Genomic DNA, 21,122 nt, shown 5'->3' on the forward strand with positions numbered 1-21,122 from the left:
AGGCATGTCGTTGCGACGGCGCGTGATGCAGTTACAAGTTAAAAAAAAAAAAAAAGCTTAGTAAGTGTGCGAGGAGAGGTGGGCAAGACGGTAAAAGTGATAAGAGAGATAGAGATAAGTGAAAAAAGTAAAAGGAAGAAAGCGAAGAGGTCTCCTAAAAAACCTATCTTTTGACCACCTTCCTGGTCAGTTTGTTAAATTATTTACCCTTCTCTCTCTCTTAAATATATAATATTTTTTTCTTTTTTAATTTTTCATCTTCTCTTCTCTTTCTCTCTCTCTCTCTCTCTCTCTCTCTCTCTCCCCCCCTCCCCCCTTCTCTCTGTATCCGAGTACCGTCATCTCCACCCATTAAAACCCTAATTTTATCGCTTTTCACTGTTCACTCTCACAGGTCTCGCTCTACGCACTCTTAACTTTTTCACAATCAAACCCTACTCTTCGTTACATACATATATATTACTATTTATACTATTATCATCTTAAAAATCTGTGTTTTTTATGTGTGGATCTATTTTGTTTGTTTGGTTGCAGAGAAAAGCAAAACTATTCAAGGAATTATTTGACGGTAGGAATTTATGTCCTTCCATCAATCAAGGTCCGATAGAAGCGAGACACAGTATCGAAAATCAGGACGATCCGCCGGCTCTAATCAGCAGCGGACCTCCTCAGGCTCTTACGGTAAGGGCGCTGGCGGTGGGCCCGCCCCTTCACCGTCTATTTCCTCCTCTCCTTCTGTTTCCTCCAATCGCAGGTACATGTTTTTTTTTAATCTCGATTTTCATTCTCCAATTTTAGGGTTTCCATCACTCGATTATCAAATTAGGGTTTGATTTTTTATTGGGTTGTTGATAATAGTTTTAAAAAGTCTCACAATGCACAAGGAGGTCAATCTAGGGTAAACGTGCCCGCTGTCCATTCTTCGGATTCTAGTAGTAATGCTTCTGCATCGCGTAATGTACAGAACGGTTCACATTTACAGCCTCAGTTACATGGTATGATTCCCATTAAAAAAAAAATACCTATTTTGCTTATCTCTCACATCACGAAATCTGTCTTTTTGATTATGGAAAAGAGATCTAGATGTGAAAATCATACCAGGATTTCTAAATCTATATTTGTCATAGGAGTATCTGATGCACCGGTTGGTAGCGGTGCTGCCAAGCAAGTTGAATCGTCCACCACTCAGAGAGGCACCCGAGCTGTTCCGAAGGCTCCAACTTCTCAACCTGCCTCCGTGAATGCTGACGGTATTGGGCCTGCGAATCAATCAAAGGGTATCCTTTTATTTTATTTTTTCACCTGTGTGCTTGTATGCTGGTTGCTTCAAGTATATGCTGCTATATATTGCAACTTTGTATGATGTGTGACTCCATTGACGTGACTGACTGTATGCTTACTTTTTCACCTTGTGACTTAGCTCAAGGAGATGCATCCAAGGAATTCCATTTTCAATTTGGCTCGATTGGGATGCAGGTAATTTTATATTACTTTTACACCTTATGTAAAGCAAAAAACTTAATAGGGTCAAACGATTGTTATATTTAATAGAAATATATTATTTTTAGATTCCACCTCGAACTAGTTCAGCTCCCCCAAATTTGGATGAGCAGAAACGTGATCAGGTGCGTTCATTTTCTTTCTCAAGGGCTCGTTCTGTTATTTTCATGATATAGATCATAGATTTGACCTTTATCTATTTTTAATTTTTGTTTTTGGACGGGATTTTACCTACAAATATATCTTGACATTAATGCTCAGATAGTTATAGTTTATTGGACTTCTTGTTTTAGATGATCAAATCATGAAGCTGATTGTGACATATGATTTGCAGGCACGCCATGATAGTTACAGGTCAGTGCCAATGCCAAATTTGCCAACACCATCAGTCCCTAAGCAGCAGTTGCCGAGGAAGGATACTAGTACTACTGATCAATTTAGTACTGGGGATGTTCATCAAATGACAAAAACCAAAAAGGAAGTGCAAATCTCGCATGCTCCTACTTCAAATCAAACACAGAAGCCTTCTGTTATTCCTATGTCAATGGCTTCTATGCAAATGCCATTTCATCAGCAACAGGTATCTTTGCAGTTTGGTGGGCATAACCCACAGACGCAGTCGCAGAATGTACCTGGCACCTCACTTCAAGTGCCACTCCCCATTGCATTACCCATGGGAAATGCTCCCCAAGTGCAGCAGCATATGTTTGTTACAGGTCTCCAACCGCATCCAATGCAGCCGCAGGGAATCATGCATCAGGGACAGGGCCTAAATTTCACAGCCCAGATGGGTCCCCCCCAGCTAGGCAATATGGGAATTGGCATTACACCACAGTACCCTCAACAGCAGGGAGGAAAATTTGCTGGTCCTCGTAAGACCATGGTGAAGATTACGCATCCGGATACACATAAGGAGGTCAAACTTAATGAACGAACAGACACTCATACGGATGGTGGGGTTTCAGTCCCTAGGTCCCACAACAACGTTCCTCAATCCCAGCCAATTCAATCATTTTCACCTGCTCATCAGATCAATTATTTTCCCAATTCCTACAATCCCAGTTCCATGTATTTTCCAACTCCAGGTTCTCTGCCACTAACAAGTAGCCAGATAACTCCCAATTCTCAGGCACCAAGATATAACTATACTGTTGGCCAGGCTCCAGCTAATGTATCATTCATAAATCCAACAACCATTGGCTCCTTGCCAGTTAGTAAAACTGGGACTGCAATGCCTGCTGTTGTGGAGCCACCAAACTTGGATCATTCTCGTGATGTGAATAACATAATTTCTTCTGCTCCTTCAGGAACTGTACAGGTGACAGTTAAACCAGCCACAGTATCTGTTGGAGAAAAGGTTGCAGACTCTTCTCTTTCGGATATCTCTCCTGCTGTTGGAAAGGTTGGTTTGTCAAAACCTTCAAGGCCATCTGGGGAAGGTAGTGAATCATCTGTCTCTAAGTCATTGCCAGCAGCTACTAAACAGTCTTCAGCAGTTTCTGCTGCTATCTCTACTGAGAACCTGACAACTAATTTTGTGTACACTGGTTCGACTGCTCTATCTGATGAGCCTGCACCAGTTGCTACCAATTTGGACGGCAGAAGAAAGGAAAGCTTGAGTAGGTCAAACTCTATCAAGGATCATCAAAAGAAACCAGCCAAAAAAGGACAGATCCAACTGCAGCAGGTAATGCTGTTTTATTGCAATTACTACTCTTTTCAATTATAGTTTCTATAATAACCTTGCATGGTACATTGTTCCGTGGATTTAAATTTTCCTGTGCAGGTTGGTGGAGTATCCACTTCGACATCAAGCGTGGCTTTGCGGGCTTCAGAACCTGGTGTATCTTCCAGCGGTGAAGTTTCTGATTCTGTAGAAGCGAAAACAAATCCTATTACAACAGTAACTAGTGAAGGTTTGTCAGAAGTAACCAGAGAATTGGTGTCAACCATTGATGGTTCGACTTCTGCTCCTGAGTCAAAGGCTGAAATTTCTGGTGCTGCGAACAGCGATAATTCCATGGATGCTGTTCAAAGTGCTAATACGAAGCTTGTTGAACCTTCTCCACGGGAATCCTTGATAACAGAAGAACAGGTGGAAGAGACATTTCCAGAAAGGTCCAAGCAAGATGATAGTAATAGCCTTGATATTTCTTCTGAACCACTTACTTCAAAATCTGCTGAACTTGATGGCCAAACTCAACAGGAATCTGTGTTGAAGACAGCAGCTATCAGGAATGAGGTTTCAACTGTTGGAACTAGTGAGGGAAAGTTGGATGAACCTGCAAGTTATTGTACAGAAGCTGGCACTGGCAGGGTATCTGAAAACACGTCTACCTCTGGAGCCATAGGCTCAACAGATGTTGAAAGTTTGCATGCTAATAAGACCTCAACTGTGGATGCCTCGTCAAGCAGAAGTAGTGCGATAGATCAGAACTCTGTTCACACTACGACCCCAGAAACTCCAGAAGAAATTATGAAAATTGAAGGGGAAGGTCTTGAGAACATGGGGGTTGCAGCTGGTTCCAAAGATAAGCCTGTACCAGAATTAACTAGGTCAAAAAGCTCTACTTCTGGGGCGAAGAAGAAGAAGAAGAAAGAAATTTTTCAGAAAGCAGATGCTGCCGGGCCTCCTAATCTGTACATGGCTTATATGGCTCCAGAAGAGAAGAAAGAGGTTGTCATGCCTTCAGAATCCACGGACAACTCATCTACTATTGTTAATTTAAATCAGTCACCTGTTGATGCTGTAGAAAGTGAGAAAATTGTGCAGAGTAAAATGGAGCCTGATGATTGGGAAGATGCTGCTGACATCTCCACACCTAAATTAGAACCTTCAGGTTTTGGGGAACAGTCTTCAAGATCATTGGTGCAAAATGAGGACAATGGAGATGAGAACCTAGGAAAGAAGTACTCCAGAGATTTCCTCATGATATTTTCTGAGCAATGTACTGATCTTCCAGAGGGCTTTGAGATTGCATCTGATATTGCAGAGGCCTTGATGGTTTCTAATATCAGTGCATCTCATCTTGTTGGTCGTGATTCATACCCTAGTCCTGGAAGAATAATGGACAGGCAGACTGGGGGACCAAGGCTGGATCGTCGTGGTAGCGTTGTGGTTGATGATGACAGGTGGGGTAGATTACCTGGTCCAAGTTTGGGGAGGGATATGCGTCTGGATGTTGGTTATGGTAATGCAGGATTTCGACCTGGCCAAGGAGTCAACTATGGTGTTCTAAGGAATCCACGCGCCCAGATGCCTGTGCCGTATGTTGGAGGGATCTTATCCGGGCCTATGCAATCCATGGGTCCTCAGGGTGGGATGCAAAGAAATAGTCCTGATGCTGACAGGTGGCAACGTGCTACAAATTTACAGCAGAAGGGTTTAATTCCTTCTCCAACTCCATTACAGATCATGCACAGAGCAGAGAAGAAGTATGAAGTGCGTAAAGTGACAGATGAGGAAGAAGCCAAACAGCGGCAGTTGAAAGCTATTCTGAACAAGCTAACACCTCAGAACTTTGAGAAACTTTTTGAGCAAGTAAAAGCAGTAAATATTGACAATGCTGTCACGCTCACTGGTGTCATCTCTCAAATTTTTGATAAAGCTTTAATGGAGCCTACATTCTGTGAGATGTATGCTAACTTCTGCTATTATCTTGCTGGGGAGTTGCCTGATTTCAGTGAAAACAATGAAAAGATTACTTTTAAGAGATTGCTATTGAACAAATGCCAAGAGGAATTTGAGAGAGGGGAGAGAGAGCAAGAAGAAGCTAACAAAGCTGACAAAGAAGGTGAGGTTAAGCAGTCTGATGAGGAAAGAGAAGAAAAGAGAATTAAGGCACGAAGGCGGATGCTTGGTAACATTAGACTGATTGGTGAGTTGTACAAGAAGAAAATGTTGACTGAGAGAATAATGCATGAATGTATTCAGAAGTTGCTGGGTCAGTATGAGAGTCCTGATGAGGAAGATGTTGAAGCTTTGTGTAAATTGATGAGCACAATAGGAGAGATGATAGACCATCCCAAAGCCAAAGAGTATATGGAAGCATATTTTGAGAGGATGGCGAAGCTGTCAAACAATATGAAGTTATCTTCTAGAGTTAGGTTTATGTTGAAGGATGCAATTGAGTTGAGGAATAATAAGTGGCAGCAGAGGAGGAAGGTTGAAGGGCCAAAAAAGATTGAGGAAGTGCACAGAGATGCTGCTCAAGAACGGCAGGCTCAAACTAGTAGGCTGACCAGAGGTTCCAGCATGAATTCTTCGTCAAGAAGGGCACCTATGGATTTTGGTCCTAGATCAGATATGTTATCTCCCCCAACTTCTCAGATGGGTAGTTTTCGTGGATTGCCCTCTCAAAGTCGTGGTTATGCTGTTCAGGATGTACGGATGGATGATAGACAATCTTATGAGGCTAGGCCTGTGTCAGTTCCTTTGCCTCAAAGACCTATAGGTGATGATTCAATTACTTTGGGGCCCCAAGGTGGTCTTGCCAGAGGAATGTCTATTAGAGGTCCACCGGCAATGTCAAGCACTCCAATACCTGATATTTCTTCAAGTGTTGGTGAAGCTAGAAGAATGACAACTGGTTTGAATGGTTTCAGTTCTTTATCAGAGCGAACTGCTTATGGTTCTAGAGAGGATCTAATGCCAAGATATCTTCCAGATAGATTTGCAGGCCCAACCACTTTTGATCAAATGAGTGCTCAAGAGCGTAACATGAATTATGCTAGTCGGGATACAAGGACCCCAGATCGAAGTTTTGACAGGCCTCTTGCAACTTCACCACCCACGCGAGGCCAGGGACAAGCTTCCACTCAAAATGTTCCATCTGAGAAGGTGTATCCAGAAGAACGCCTGCGAGATATGTCCGTGGCAGCAATTAAAGAATTTTACAGGTATCACGTCAATATCCATATGATGCTTGCCTATCTATTTACCAGTTGACTGAACCTTGTATGAGCATTAAGTTCATATTGAATGTTATGTGTGTATATATATATAAGTAGTACTTGATTTCTTTCATAGGATCTAAAGCTCAATGGGCATATGGTTTCAATAGGAGGTTTGACAATAATGTTTCATGGCTTCTGATTTAGTGTAAAATGATCCAATTATTATTTTCTTATGTTTTTTACATATGCATGCTAATCTTGCTGTATAGGCATTTGTCTTAATTTATCTATGAATGAACCGAAAAAGGAAAAAAAAAGATATAGAATGTTATGGCCTGAATTTAGAGCACATATTGCCAGCGAGGCTAGATGGTTTGTTCTGCATCTAGAATGGTTCCCTAGGGTGCGTCAGTGACAAGAATTTCAAGATTTTCTTTCTTTTTCATCCAGTTGAATTGGAAGGGTGTTCTGACCATGTTTTGTTTTGATCATTGGGAGCTTTTGGCTGGCGTTCTGGTCTTTTTTGATGATTTGCATTTTTGGGCTATTTTGTATACACTATGTATGGTTCTTTTGTTTGTTTTCTCGTACTTTTCCTTTAGTGGACTGCTTGTTCAGCTGTGTAAAATTACTGGTTGTCATGAAATCGTGTTTAAAGTTCAGTTTCTGCTTTTCTAGTTTCCTTTGCTGGCAAATGAAGTTTTTATTTTTTTAGAATTGACTTGGGACAAATCTGAAAAATCTGTTCACAGTTGCTTTTTTCCTTAATTTTTTCAGTGCCAGGGATGAGAAAGAAGTTGCTTTGTGCATTAAGGATTTGAATTCCCCAAGCTTCCATCCTTCAATGGTCTCTCTCTGGGTTACAGACTCTTTTGAGAGGAAGGACATGGAAAGGGATCTTTTGGCTAAGCTTCTTGTTAATCTTGCAAAATCTCGGGACAGCATGTTAAGTCCAGTTCAGCTCGTGAAAGGGTAGGAAAGATTTAGCGTTAGGCATTCATACAAATTTTTCTATTGCGATAATATAATTAATCTCTTATTCCCATTGGGCAGGTTTGAATCTGTTCTGAGTACTTTGGAGGATGCAGTAAATGATGCCCCAAAAGCAGCTGAATTTCTTGGCCGTATTTTTGGGAAAGTCATTGTTGAGAATGTGATACCCTTGAGAGACATAGGGCGGTTGTTGTATGAAGGAGGAGAGGAGCGAGGACGTCTTCTTCAAATTGGGCTTGCTGGTGATGTTCTTGGTAGCATATTAGAGATTATTAAATCAGATAAAGGAGAAATTGTGTTAAATGAGATTCGAATGAGCTCCAATTTGCGATTGGAGGATTTCCGGCCTCCAGATCCTTACAGATCAAGGATATTAGAAAAATTTATTTAGAGGATAGTGATGCTGATTGTATCTTGTTAGAAGAAATTCATCCCCAATGCTTCTAGGGTACTTGTTAATTTTCGAAAATATTTTTCTTGGTGGATGGGGTGGGGTGGGTAGGATATGTTCTCCACGCCTTAATATTATTTCTTCAAAGTATTCACTGCAATTATGAAAAGGGTTCAATCCAGCATCAAAATCATATGTTCTTGTTGGTAGAAAGTTGCTGTCTAATTTCTTGTGTGATCGAATCTCATTATCTGCCTTGTGTGATGATGATCGAATATCGGATAGTTTTGATACTTAGTGCCATTTTGGTTACCTTTCTTTCTTAACAAGCAATGGACGATGCTACAATTCTAAAGTTATATGGACATTTCTTATTATTACTTTTCAAATATATTGTAAAGCCGTATGGATTGGAGACTTGCATGAATTTTGACCTAAGAGTACTGATGTTTCTTTGTTGTGTTTTCCTTTGCGTTCAAGTTTCAATCAATTAACTCTCAAGTCAAAGAATGATCTTCTAGTTACGACTTAAGAAAAGGTAAGAGATTGGCGTAATTTTGATATGGCTATTGACCATTTAATGTTGGTTAAAGTAGTAGACAGGAAACGGGACCTTGGGGGACCAACATGTAATACTCCCTCTCGTTAATATTCGGTGCCCAGGATACCTGCCCTTAGTATATTGACGACCAGTACATAGCAGGTTTCAAGCTCTGGTCTACACACTAGCTTAATATTATAAAAGAAGACCCGATTATATCCGCTAGCATTAACAGGTATGGTTGGTTGATATCATGTTAGTACCATAAATATAATCCAACTGCCTCAGCTTCACGACTTCCTGTGCTGTAACAATTAGACAAGTTCATATTTTTCATCGACTTTCATTCTCTATTCTTCTGCAGATTACAGAGTTGGTGTTTCATACAACCCACTCAATATAGGTACATCTGAAGCTTTAACAACAGCAACAATTCCTGACATTTTCAAACGAAAACTTGCATTTCTAGTTTCTGTTCAATCAGAATATCTAAAATTTCGAAATTTCGTTTAGACCCTGTTTCGGTTTTCAACAAAATTTCCTAAAACGGTAAACAAAACACAAAAAACTACAAATATGAAATTTGTATATATTGATTTTTTATTTATTATCATGACTGATAGCGTGAGAAACATGTACTGTACAAAAATGAAGATAGTGTTGTATACATGGCGAGACAAAGCAAAAGCATAACATATGGGGATCCCACCAACACAATCAATGTTGTGCCGACAAAATTCGAATATAAATCAAAATCAAAGGGAAAAAGGTTTTGTATACACATCAAATGGCTCACAGGCAGTTAACTGTGGTTCCTGTAAAAAAAAAGAAACACAGAGGGAAAATTCAGAAGCTTTCAGCTTCAATAAAATTAATTAAAATGTGCATGACTGTCGTTTTCCAAATGTTCTATTATATCTCCTGTCCATCACCGCATACTACACTGGTATTGAAAGAAGTAAAAGGATATAAAGAATGGAATGACTGGAATAAATCTCTAAAGTCTTTCCCCCGTTCTTCAAAACTCTCTCCCCTTGATAGAGTTACTAATTACATTATTAATTATTAAGCTCTTCACTACCATCAAAACCTACCCCACAATCAACTATACCAGTTATTATCAAGTCAATCATACCCACCGCCATTTACAACACTTGTACAAAGGTAAATCTCTTCAGTTAGAAACATTTTGCAGTTTTAATTGATAAGGGGGATGAATTTTTTATGTGAATTACAAGACAATTTAGTTTAAAAACACATAATTTCCTAAGGTGCAATGAGCATGGCCAACAGTTTGGGGTTACTAAGACAAGTCAAGCATAAGCATGATGACCACATCAACAGTTTGGAGGAGGTGGTACCTGTGTGAGCCCACCATTGACGCTGCCTCCTGCCACTAGCATGTTCATGAGAGTTGAAGGGTCACCATAAGTATTGTTAGTTTTAGTACCTACAGTTCGAATGGCATGGCGCATTGAATTAAGGATGGTTCCATATGTAGCCGCATCCCCACGTTCAATAGCTTGGATGAAGCAGAAAGTCATGGCACCAGTAGAGGTGATCTTTGACAGAGCCTGTTGAAATGTAGAAATAGTTTGTGTTAATTGGTTATATACAATTGAAGGTGTATAAAAAGTTAAAGATTATGATAGACTGACAGAGGTATCCACAGAGGTTTGATGATCATCACAACCACTGAAGGAGACTACTTCTCCACCACTTGTTCCTTTCCACACTCCTGAACGTGGACGATGATCCTCCCATACATATTGTCCACTACTGTTTGAAACAAGGGTAAAAAATGAATGCAAGGGTAAAACAGAAACAATTAAGTTGTGAACAAATAAGAAAATTAAATCAAATCAACCTGTTCATTCTGCAAAGGAAGGGTAAATCGAGAGCAGTGCCACTGTGGCAAGCATCAATAATAGAATGGAGCTTAACACCATAAGGAAGAGGTTTAACAAGGGTAGCATTGATCTCATTATCAACAATCATACCATGAGTTTCAAAGTCAACGGGACATAAAGTTTCATCATATCCATCTGCTTCATCTCCTCCGTGATTCAATTGCTGTGAACCATGACCAGAATAGTGAAACAATAGGGAGTCTCCAGGTTGACAACCTTGCACAAGCCAATAAATCGCCATCCTTATGTTGTGTCTAGTTGGAATTCTATAAGGATCGCTTTCTTCTTCTGCAATTAATTTTCCAAATTAATTACAATAAATCAACCTATAACTAAAATTTTGATCTAAGACCAATCAAAATGTTTGATCTGCATTTTAGGTTTACATGTATATAATGAAAATGAATAATAGAGAATACCTGTAAGCAGGAGAATGGATTCTTGTGGAAAGTGAAACTTGTTAATGAGAAGATAACGCATGCACTTGGCGTCATTGATGCAACCTTTAAGCTCATGTTTGGAGTGCTTGTAAGATATACCGATGATAAGGGCTCTCTTTCTCCCAGGAGCCTGTGGATAAGAAAGAGATGGTGGCGGTGGCGGGTGGGTATGTAAAGAAGGCGGAGGAGTAGGTGCAGCGCGATGATTGGTGACCTGAGTGACGGCTGAGCAAATAGCGCAGCATAGAGATTCGGCGCCGGGAGGGAGTTGCAACAGTGTATGGCAGTTGCTACAGTTAACAAGCATGAAATTATTCATAGTTCAACGCCAATCCACGTAAAAAGCAGAGAACCAGACAAAATTCTCAACCAAATTAATACCAGAGAGCTCGCGTGCTGTTCGTTCTCCAAATTTGAGTTTTTCAAAATATATTATTCAGATAATTCTAAATTATTTTAATTTAACCATTTACTATATTAATATCCATCTAAATTTACAAAAGTATATTATTATTATTATTATTTTTTCTAAAATAATATCCTCTTAAATAATAATTAAAAAATGATTTATAATTTTTTTTTTTTCTCATATTTCACTTAATAATTTAAGCTTTGAAACAATTGGGTCAGGCAGGCTCCTAAAGGCCCAGTGTGCTGCGGGTCAATAGAATTTACAACAAGCTAGTCGGGTATTAGGGCAAAAGGCAAAATCTAGGGAAGGTCGAACGTTTGTCAATATATATAGCGCAGTAACGAGGTAGATCTTTTGGGTTGGCCGCTTTGTTCAGCTAAGTCAGATTTCTAGGGTTTCTGGTCTGCTTCTCCAAACCCATCGAAAATGGTAAACCTCTCTCTCTCTCTCTCTCTCTCTCTGTGTTAGTTGAAATAGACTGTTATTTTTCTCCAAACTTTTGATGCTATTTAGTTTATCCATTTATGTTGTTGAACTTATGAAGTATTTCGGGTTTTGTTTTTAATTGCATAAAATTAATGAGATCAATAATTCATTACTGCGGTGGAAAGAGTTATGACATCTCACATCTCTATGAAGATTAAGCTTAATAATACTATTAGATTCAACTGTGATATTTAATTAAAAAAAGAAAGAAACTAAGGTATAGGAATTCAAGTGCTATTGATACTCAGAGCTGGTAGTTTGTTTTTGGCAAGTATTTGTACTGTGATGGTTCATGTATATTATTGGAAAACCTCACAAATGGTCGCTTTGATTTTTGATTGATAGCCTTTTTTACTTCTGTTTCTTTCTAATAGCCGGAGTTTTTGTTTACTCTATTAGTAAATTTTGCTAATCATATACTTAATTGTGTATCTTATACAGACCAAGAGAACCAAGAAGGCTGGAATTGTCGGGAAGTATGGTAAGTGTTGAACCTAGTTTATGTTCCTCTTTTATGTTTGGAATGTTGAGTTAGTGATATAAGAAAGATATCACAGTGGTACATAAAATTTACTTTGGATATTTGCCCTTCTATTACGAAAATGATATTATTTAAAGAAATTTGGTAAAGTAAATTCGGTGTTGATTTTGTTAAGAACATTGTCCTTTTGCATGTGTAACTTTGGGAAATAAGGCATTTTTTTAACATGTTCTCATTTCAGGTACACGATATGGTGCTAGTTTGCGCAAGCAGATTAAAAAGATGGAGGTCAGTCAACACAGCAAGTACTTTTGCGAGTTCTGCGGGAAGGTAATACTTATCAGTCCATTTTGCCTAATTTCTCATCTCAAATCAAGTTCATGATCCTTTTGCTCTCCTTCGTACTTGGATGTGTTTGATCTGATGAACTCTTATATGTTGCAGTATGCTGTGAAAAGGAAGGCTGTTGGAATCTGGGGTTGCAAAGACTGCGGCAAGGTTAAGGCTGGAGGTGCTTACACTTTAAAGTAAGATTTCCACCTATATTGCTACTCATGTACTTATAGTTTCAGGTGCAATAGTTCTAATAGTTGTTCCTTTTATCTTTGGCCAGTACTGCAAGTGCCGTGACTGTCAGGAGCACCATCCGCAGGCTGAGGGAGCAGACTGAGAGTTAATTTTAAATGAATGTTTTGCTTAAGATATGTCATTGGACTGTAATTTATGGTGCATGATGTTCTTGAATAGAATTCTTATGCATGGATATTTGTTTTAGAGATTTTTCATTTGAATCTAGTTAATCAAATTTTGGTGATGTTTGAGTTTGTTGCTATTTTCACTGCTGGCTATGGCCTATGTGTATTTTTCTGGTGTGGTAATGCGTACAAAATGTTTATTTGTTATATTAATTTTATCTTTTATTGAAACTATATAACAGTAGTTTAACTCGTGTAGGATATTAATGGCAATGTTATAGGAATAGATTATTCACAGCATCAATAATGAAGGTGTATCAATGTGTTAATCTGAAGCCTCTCCTTTTTCGTAAGAAATTTTGAACTTATCTGTAGCCTGTTTAAATTGTATCGGAGGACATGTTCAATCGCGTTCATATGAGGTTTTGGCGATTGGTACATATGTGTAAATTAGATTGGAATCTTTTTGAAAGGTATAAATAGTGGGAAAATGTTTCTGGTTTGACTAGATATAAATCAAGTTCGCATCGAGTAATAACCCTCTTATTGATCAATAAAAGTTGTTATAGGCGACATTCGACAATTGTTTAACATGCTTCAGTGATTCTAACATACCCTTAATAAATACATAAAATACGCGTTTCTCCTTGTGGCACAAAGTTCTGCCTCTGGTTGGTATCTCCATATTGGCTAGGGAAACTTCCCGAGAGAAATCCAAAACATCTTATATGAACATGACTATATTTCATTGTGAGAACCAGAACCAGAACCAGACCCAATAGTTCACATACAACAAAAGCTGGGTCGAGGTTCTTTTACCAGGGCTCCAGCATTTACATTACATCTAACTTTACAAAAATGTAACAAAGATACAAAAGCAAATATAAACTAACCATAGTAACGATTACTTCTGCTCTCTCTCTCTCTCTCTCTCCACTCTCTATTTTTGGAGGGAATCACTCGTGTATACAAGACATTTTAAAAGGACTGACTAAAATATGATCCTCTCGGACTGTCTCCCTCCTTAACAAGCAACAGTTAAGGAAGAATCTCGCATTTACAGCCACTTAGAAGAAGATGGGTCAGTCACTGTCCAATTACTGACACCTTACCTAATTCTATTTAAAATGAAGCCGTTCATGAGAGTCTATCAACTGGAATGGGAATGTTGTCATTGTTATTATTCTGATGCATTTGTTTCTGGACAGCCTTAACCGCTGCAACTCTAGCTGCATTTGCTGCCCTGTTAGCAGCTGCTACTGCCCTATTTACCCTCTCATCAACCTTGGCCACATCATAAGCTCTTTCTGCTGCTCGTCGTGCTTCCTGATTGTATAACAAAATCTATTAGAAAAAGCTGTACAACTACATATGGGAAGGTATTCCAGTACAAACCAGTAATGTTAACTCCTGCAATTTTCTTCTACCCAGCCAAAGTATTTTCGAAAAAAAAAAAATTCTAACAAAAATCAAGAATAACTACCTTCTACCACACTAAATTGCTATAAATGCAAAACTAAAGATATTCCAATCACATTATGTTCTACTACGGGGGATATTCAGTGCAATGACAGTAACACTCTTAGAAATTTATGAGGTACAATTGTAGCTAACAATGTATGCCCTAACACTAGCAGAAGTATTAAATAAAATTTAAGCTATAAGAGTTAAATACCTGAACTGCATTGAGTACTTTGGAGTGATAGACAGCCACAGGACATACAGGATAAGTGGTGTTCTGTGTACTTGGAACATCCAGAATTCCATTTTGCCAGTGACCGGATTGGGTTTCCCCATTTCTAAATGTGTACATTCCAAGCCCTTGCCTTCTACCCTCATGCCATGCTCCTTCATACCGATGCCCGTTGGCAAAACGATAGACACCAAAACCATGCATCTTGTCTGCAAAATATTCTCCAGCATATGTGTCCCCATTTCTGAAAATGAAAATTAGATCGTCGGAACCCAATAAGTGATAAAACGAATCAAATAATCTTATGTGTTAATATACTCAAAAACCATCCATAGCTGCACATAACAATATGTATTAATATACAACAATTAACCATCCATAGCTGCATCTAAAAATAAGCCTCCAATGTAATATAGGAGAGAGAATGGTATTATTCCTAATAACTTTGGCCATGTGGACAAATATTTGTCTATTAGGTTCATAACATGGAAAATGTAAATGCAAAGTGATAATTACTTACAACTCCAGGAAATATAATGACAGCATGATTTATGCAGCCAAATCCAAAAGAATTTAGGAAGGGCTAGATTTGTTAGCAATAATATAACTATTTCAAATGATACTAGTTAGCTCAAACATCAGAAATCCAATTACTGTATACCACCGTGTAGGGCCATCAACTATGCATTTCGAATTAAAAGAGACCCCAAATCTTAGTGCAAAGTAGCCACCACTGCAAATTACTAACCATGGCAAACCAATTCACATTCAAAGACCAACAAATCTAACACCAAAGTTTAACACGATATACCACAATCAAATCCAAAGTTAAAAAAATTACAGCAATTTAAAAAATTGTAATAAACAAAACAGAGTTTAACCTGAAATGGTAATGGCCAAGGCCGTGCTTGACACCCCACTTGAATTCCCCAACATAACGACTTCCATCCTCACAAGTATGAACTCCACAACCATGACTCTGGCCATTAGACCACTCTCCTCCATAAACATCTCCAGTATAAAACCTGTACACACCAAACCCGTGCCTAAGGCCCTGCCTATATTGCCCTCTATAACGGCTTCCTCTCGCCCAAGTCTCAACTCCATACCCATCGTATTTTCCATCAACCCAGTCCCCTTCATATCTCCCACTCATGTAATAATAATACACTCCACTCCCTGAACATTTCCCCTTGTGATATTCACCTTCATATACGTCCCCGTTCCTATAAACCTGCACCCAGCACCCAGAATTTACCCTTTTGTCCAATTTGGGGCGCGACCCAATAGACCAAAACACAGGTAAAGGGGGTTTAGTTATTGTAGGAGATGTGGCGAGCTTTATAGGGAAAGAACGGGCTAAGAACAAGCGAATTGAAGGTAATCGAGGGAGTGCAAGGTTTAAAGAGAATAATAAAGCTGCTGAGAAGGCGAAAGCCGATAGAAAATCCAGAAAAAAGGAATGACTAGGATTAGAAACCAAGAAATAAAAAAATGGAAGAGATAATAAAAGGATTAAACGAAGATGAACTCTAAGACGACGAAGGTGTTTAAAACGGCGAAGGAAACGAAAAGCAGCGGATTTAGCAGCAATTGGAAAGGAAATAAAAGTTTGGTTTTGTTGGTGAGAATTGAATGGAGGATTCAATTGATACAAAGTTGGGGATTTAGAAAGAGAGGAAGAATGTTGAGGACGTTTGTAAGGAGAAGGAGAAGGGGTAATAGGATCATTTTGAATCAAAATTTGAGGAATTCCTTGAATAGCAGTGGTGGTTTCAGATGAAGGTTGATGTTTTTGATGAATATTTGAAGGGAAAACAAATAGCGGTGGAGTAGGGTTGAAATCGGAAGAGACGCCAGTGCTTTCTTTTCCGATCTGTACTTCTGATTTCTTCTGATGCATTACATAACCAAACCAAACCCAATACAAACTTTGGCTTTCGATCGATCAATCAATCAATCAATCAATCCTTTGTGTGTTGTGAAGAAAGATAAATCTAAATTTTTGTATATAAATAGATGGGCTTTAGACTATAGAGCGGTCTCTGCGCGAGTTTATGGTAATCAACAATTCACTAATTTCAAACCACAGAGGTAACTCTTCTTAACTCTAAACTAGGGATTTCCTTCCTAATCTACCCTTTTTTATATTTTTTATTTACTTTTCATGCCATTTTCATTTTTTTTCTAACCGCCATCACCATCATATGACTCTTTCTATCAATCATAAATTATTAATGCAACATATTCTAGATTTAGTTGATTAATTGTAATTTTAACCCGTTAATCACTTTGATCTGGCATTGACTAAAACAAAGGAGTCAAATGTTAAATATCCAAACAATAGGTATAATACGAAGTTACGAATACGCGTGAATGATAATTAAAAATATAATATTAATATAAAATAAGATCATTGAATATATCGATTCTTGAATGTAGGAAGAAAGACAAAAGACTTCTTCAAAAGCCGCAGTTCGCACCCAAGACAACCAAACACGCCATTTCCATATCCTATAAATAAATTATGATTTTATATCATATAATTTCCAATGTCAATAATTATAACAAATATGTTTTGGATAATTTATTTGATCACTTTAACACCTGCCGTCAATATGGACATGCTGATTGATGGAATTCAATTATTTTAATTCCTTTTGATTATGACTCTCATCTTCTATTCACAACAATCAAATATCTTATCTTTAATCATATATTTCAACACACACTTTATCACTGCTTCGCACAAACAACACATAGTTTCTCAAACAATGAAATCAGAATTTATTATCAACCCTCCACAAATTCTTAAGTTACAGCTTCACTGGTACAACAGCGTCAAAAAGAATTATAATCTGGAAAAATTCCTAATTTTTTTTCCCTTCTTGGACTTTACCCACTGTGCCTGCACATTGCTTTAACAAATTACATTCATACAAGGATGCTGCAGGCAGAGAGATTCAACACCCAATATATTAATGAGCTACTGTCAAGGCCGTGGTATAAATGCATACTCAAATCTTTCTTTCTTTCTTTTTTTTTTTTTTTTTTTTTCTTTTTTTTTTTTTTTAAAAGGAAAAACAAGAACTACAATGTAAAGCACTTCAAACAGTCTTCACAGCAGTAAAGGAAATAAGCTTACAAACGCTCTGTTAAATTCAGGAATAAAATTTAAAGATGGGTTTACTGTACTTATGGGCCATCTAGCATTTTAAACATTTTCACTTTCAAATCAATTGTACTACTTTTGGAACTACCCTGCTTTACCTCACTTGATAGGGCCTTTCATACTTCAACAGAAGCATGTGATCACTGCGAATACCACAACAGATGGACAAGAGGACATCTCAACGCAATTGCACCTAGCAACTCCTGTGTCAGGGCTTGTGGAGCTTGAAGCCAAAAACTCTTGGGACATAACTCTGCGTTGCCTTTTGTGGCTTTAAGTGTCCATATGTCATCAGAAATAGGTGAGGAAACGTAGTTCCAAAATATGCACCATCAATATCTTAGTATGTCAAGGAAATTCCATCATGCAAACAAAACACAGAAATATTAACAAAAGCACGTAAGCACGTGCTGTGCAAAGTAATATGACTTAAAACAGAAAGTTGCAATAGTAATCATTGCGCAAACCACTCAAAACTAAGAGGAATAGGAATTTTAAAAATGGCACCAGCAAACCAGGTCTAGTGGCTACTACTAAACTAATAATGTCAACAGAGAACAGAACCCTTAATCATAAGAATTACAGTAACTCTGCCAAACTTCAATTTGAAAAAAACTCATTAGTAAGAAGAAAGATTCATAGTAAGAGAATTCAAAGTAACCAGATGCAAGATAAATGTAATTTAACCTGTAAGGTAAAAGCAATCGAAACAGTTTAAGGATACTGCCTTGGTACTTTGATCGAGGATAGTATATATCTTCACATTTTGGACAGTATATTTTAACAGTACTGGACCGAGGAATGTCTGATTGACCAACAGGAAGGCACGGTTGTCCACAGCAGTAAACTCTAGGGCATCTCCCAAAATCATAGTTTTTGTACTTCTCTAACTGCAAGCGAAACAACATTTTAACCAAAAAAGGAAAATATGATTTAAGAAAAAAAGCAACAATAAAACCAATCTAACTCAGAATTTTACCATTGCAGACATTCCCTTGCTGGTCAGAACATATCGGACATGAATGAGACCATACAGCATCTCTGCAGCTGATTCCACCAATTCATTCTGTTCTTCTGTGAACATATCACCTGAAAAGGTCCACCACACGAAAAACAGAAAGTAAGGGTTTTAGCAAATATCAGATCAGTGAAAGGGTAAAAGTACGGTGGAAGGGAGAAGAAAGAGAGATAACAATGATAGCATAGACACAAAAGAGATTATAAATTAACACCTTTCATACCCTATGTATGGATCATGAACTACGTCAAGTCATCTAATGCCATTTCACACTAATTATCACAATATTCACGTTGAACATAACCATGCACAATAAACTAGGTCTACTTATACAATATTCTAGCAATTTCTGGTGTCAAAGGTACCAAATGAAACTTTAGCAGAGGTCATAAATGGCTGCAACAGCCCAAGAAAAAAAAGCTTGACATCAAGAGCACTGATGAGGAGAAATGTCTGACATTGATCGATTTCAAAACAACTCTCCAGCATTATTTTCCTCTTTAACACATGATTCTCAAACACAGAAGTACAATATTATGTGGAAATTAAGAAAACACTAGATAAGGAATCCGACTTAAAAAATTGAACAATATTTTGATACAGCATCAAGGGCACTCAAGGAAAATGCTCACCATGAGAAGATTCAACATCCAATATTAGATCAAGAGCATAATCATAGTATGGAACTTGGCTGCTCAGTCCACAGAGATTAAAATCATCTTGGATGTATTCATCATCGACTTCACAGAAAAATTCATTTCCTCTCAAATTACAAAACCATGTGATCCAAGATGTGTCATCTCCATCTGAACCACTAACATCTGACTCTTCACTGTCTGTTTCAGATTCCTCTGCAGTCAATGCAAAGAAGCACATGATCAGCAGAAAAGTCAGACAAAGACTTCCAAAAGTGTAGGTGAAAAAACTATCACATAGCTTGGGGACTATATGATAAGAATACATCATAATATGCTGACCAGATTAGCAACAACAGGCTAAAATCTTATTATTATCAATGATAATACAAGCTGCAACTAAGTAGAGCATGTCAAAGGCAGAGAATTGTCAGATATGACAAGCATCCAACATGGTAACCCTGGGAAATGTAAATGTTTTCTTCTTTAGCAGACTTGCATGGAACTGTTTGACGTACAGCATCTAAATTATCACAGTTGAACAATTAATCTAATACCTGAATAAACCAAAGATATAGATGATAAAAACTTCCAGATATAAGAATGATAGCCCGTTAAGATGGCTGTCACTAAATGCCAAAGTAGTCTTAAGAGGTGAGTCAGTACTGAATCACCATCTCACCTATTTATATCTTCTAATTAGCTGTAACGGATATCACAGTAATTAATGGGATTTCAGTACATTTTCCTTTCAATCTAACCATGTTTCCCATAAATGTCAGATTATTCTATCGGCCATTTATCCAAGTACTACAAGTCAAAATGCTCTATTTGAAGGGTCTAGAAAGATATGCCAGTTGTACTCTTTAAAATTTCAAAAAGCTAAATAAACCTCATAAAACCGTGTCTCGGGACCTCAATCAATCTAAGATAGCCATTTTCTCCTCTAAAACAAAACCAGTGAGATAGTCCATAATCCCAGATCCCATGTAAAAATAAACCTCATAAAACAAAACACTTAAGCAGACAATTAGCGGACGCCAAACACAATATTCAAGTAACCAATCACCCTTTAAAAAGGAACCGCTAAAAAGAAATCAAGAAAAGAAAAGTTAAGGAGTGAGTACAACTAAACTAACCATCTGAGCACTTGTTCTTGGCAATCGAAGCAGAGCGAGAATCGCGATGATCGAGCTGCGATTTACCGGTGGAAGTAGAGGGTACGGACAATCTGTCCTTATCCTTAGAACTCAAGGCCCTGGAAGTAGAAGGGGAAGACTTCTCTAGGTGCTTATCCAGCGCATCATTAATACGCTTTCGATCCAAAGATCCACCTACTATCTCCGATTTCGCCCCACCTCCTCGATCTCTATACATAACTCCCCCAATTCTTTTGCTTTAATTTTGAAAACCCTAACTAAACGTGTTAATATCAAAGACTCAATCTTCGATACAGAACATAATAATAAACCCTAGATTCGTAAACCGACAACAGGGTTTTCTTCTTTAACAATTATTTAACAGAAGAAACGATGACGTATATAAGATGAAGATGAAGAAGAAATGGTAGATTTGAAACAGAGAAGAAGCAGAGAGGGAGGGAGACGGATAATACTAAGGTGTGTAAGAGAGATAGGGAGAAAACATACACGAGCTCCTCTTAGGTCTCTCTGTCTCTCTTGTTTTGTTCTACTTCCTGTTTTTGTCTTTTTTTTTCCTCCTGATATTTTAATTTCTGATATTCTTATTTAACTTTTTTGTTCCTTCTTGGTTACAAGGGGCCCAAAACTTAGTTTGCCATCATGGCAGCCTATGGATCACGGCTCACAGCTTACGGCCCACAGCCCACCATGGTTACC

The 21,122-nt window shown here is 38.1% G+C and overlaps 5 protein-coding genes across 8 annotated transcripts; 2 read left to right on the top strand and 3 right to left on the bottom strand.

The window, feature by feature from the left end:
• The first annotated feature begins 287 nt into the window (after positions 1–287).
• Positions 288–7,882, top strand: LOC116136000 (eukaryotic translation initiation factor 4G). 2 transcript variants are annotated; one of them, XM_031421706.1, is made up of 10 exons: positions 288–394; positions 535–754; positions 859–995; positions 1,128–1,277; positions 1,421–1,476; positions 1,569–1,625; positions 1,835–3,187; positions 3,287–6,399; positions 7,174–7,368; positions 7,450–7,882. In XM_031421706.1, exons 2-10 carry the CDS (start codon positions 579–581, stop codon positions 7,778–7,780), a joined length of 5,568 nt encoding a protein of 1,855 aa, XP_031277566.1. In that variant the 5' UTR covers positions 288–394; positions 535–578; the 3' UTR covers positions 7,781–7,882. The 2 variants fall into 2 exon arrangements, with proteins under 2 accessions (XP_031277566.1, XP_031277567.1); XM_031421707.1 differs by having other exon boundaries at positions 1,128–1,250.
• Positions 7,883–8,931: 1,049 nt separating this feature from the next.
• On the bottom strand, positions 8,932–11,078 carry LOC116136003 (metacaspase-1-like). Of its 2 annotated transcripts, none has more exons than XM_031421711.1 (5): positions 10,651–11,078; positions 10,189–10,519; positions 9,980–10,097; positions 9,683–9,895; positions 8,932–9,136 (listed from the first exon to the last, which is right to left on the bottom strand). In XM_031421711.1, the coding sequence occupies exons 1-5, from the start codon at positions 10,988–10,990 to the stop codon at positions 9,077–9,079; spliced, it is 1,062 nt and encodes a 353-aa protein (XP_031277571.1). In that variant the 5' UTR covers positions 10,991–11,078; the 3' UTR covers positions 8,932–9,076. The 2 variants fall into 2 exon arrangements, with proteins under 2 accessions (XP_031277571.1, XP_031277570.1); XM_031421710.1 differs by having other exon boundaries at positions 9,980–10,100.
• Positions 11,079–11,358: 280 nt separating this feature from the next.
• LOC116136009 (60S ribosomal protein L37a) lies at positions 11,359–12,882 on the top strand. Its single transcript, XM_031421724.1, has 5 exons — positions 11,359–11,512; positions 12,011–12,050; positions 12,292–12,380; positions 12,495–12,577; positions 12,664–12,882. The coding sequence occupies exons 1-5, from the start codon at positions 11,510–11,512 to the stop codon at positions 12,725–12,727; spliced, it is 279 nt and encodes a 92-aa protein (XP_031277584.1). The 5' UTR covers positions 11,359–11,509; the 3' UTR covers positions 12,728–12,882.
• A 622-nt stretch (positions 12,883–13,504) lies between these two features.
• Positions 13,505–16,341, bottom strand: LOC116135945 (alsin homolog). The gene is made up of 3 exons (XM_031421655.1): positions 15,320–16,341; positions 14,421–14,682; positions 13,505–14,071 (listed from the first exon to the last, which is right to left on the bottom strand). Exons 1-3 carry the CDS (start codon positions 16,339–16,341, stop codon positions 13,883–13,885), a joined length of 1,473 nt encoding a protein of 490 aa, XP_031277515.1. The 3' UTR covers positions 13,505–13,882.
• On the bottom strand, positions 14,552–20,971 carry LOC116135926 (putative casein kinase II subunit beta-4). Of its 2 annotated transcripts, XR_004128961.1 has the most exons (6): positions 20,403–20,971; positions 19,261–19,479; positions 18,590–18,699; positions 18,335–18,500; positions 17,709–17,949; positions 14,552–14,682 (listed from the first exon to the last, which is right to left on the bottom strand). XR_004128961.1 is itself a non-coding variant. In XM_031421636.1 (5 exons), the coding sequence occupies exons 1-5, from the start codon at positions 20,638–20,640 to the stop codon at positions 17,819–17,821; spliced, it is 864 nt and encodes a 287-aa protein (XP_031277496.1). In that variant the 5' UTR covers positions 20,641–20,971; the 3' UTR covers positions 17,566–17,818. The 2 variants fall into 2 exon arrangements, 1 of the variants encoding a protein (XP_031277496.1); XM_031421636.1 differs by lacking the exon at positions 14,552–14,682 and having other exon boundaries at positions 17,566–17,949.
• Positions 20,972–21,122: the final 151 nt, after the last annotated feature.

The sequence above is a fragment of the Pistacia vera genome, unplaced genomic scaffold (genome assembly GCF_008641045.1).
Source record: "Pistacia vera cultivar Batoury unplaced genomic scaffold, PisVer_v2 Contig306, whole genome shotgun sequence".
Lineage (NCBI taxonomy): Eukaryota > Viridiplantae > Streptophyta > Magnoliopsida > Sapindales > Anacardiaceae > Pistacia > Pistacia vera.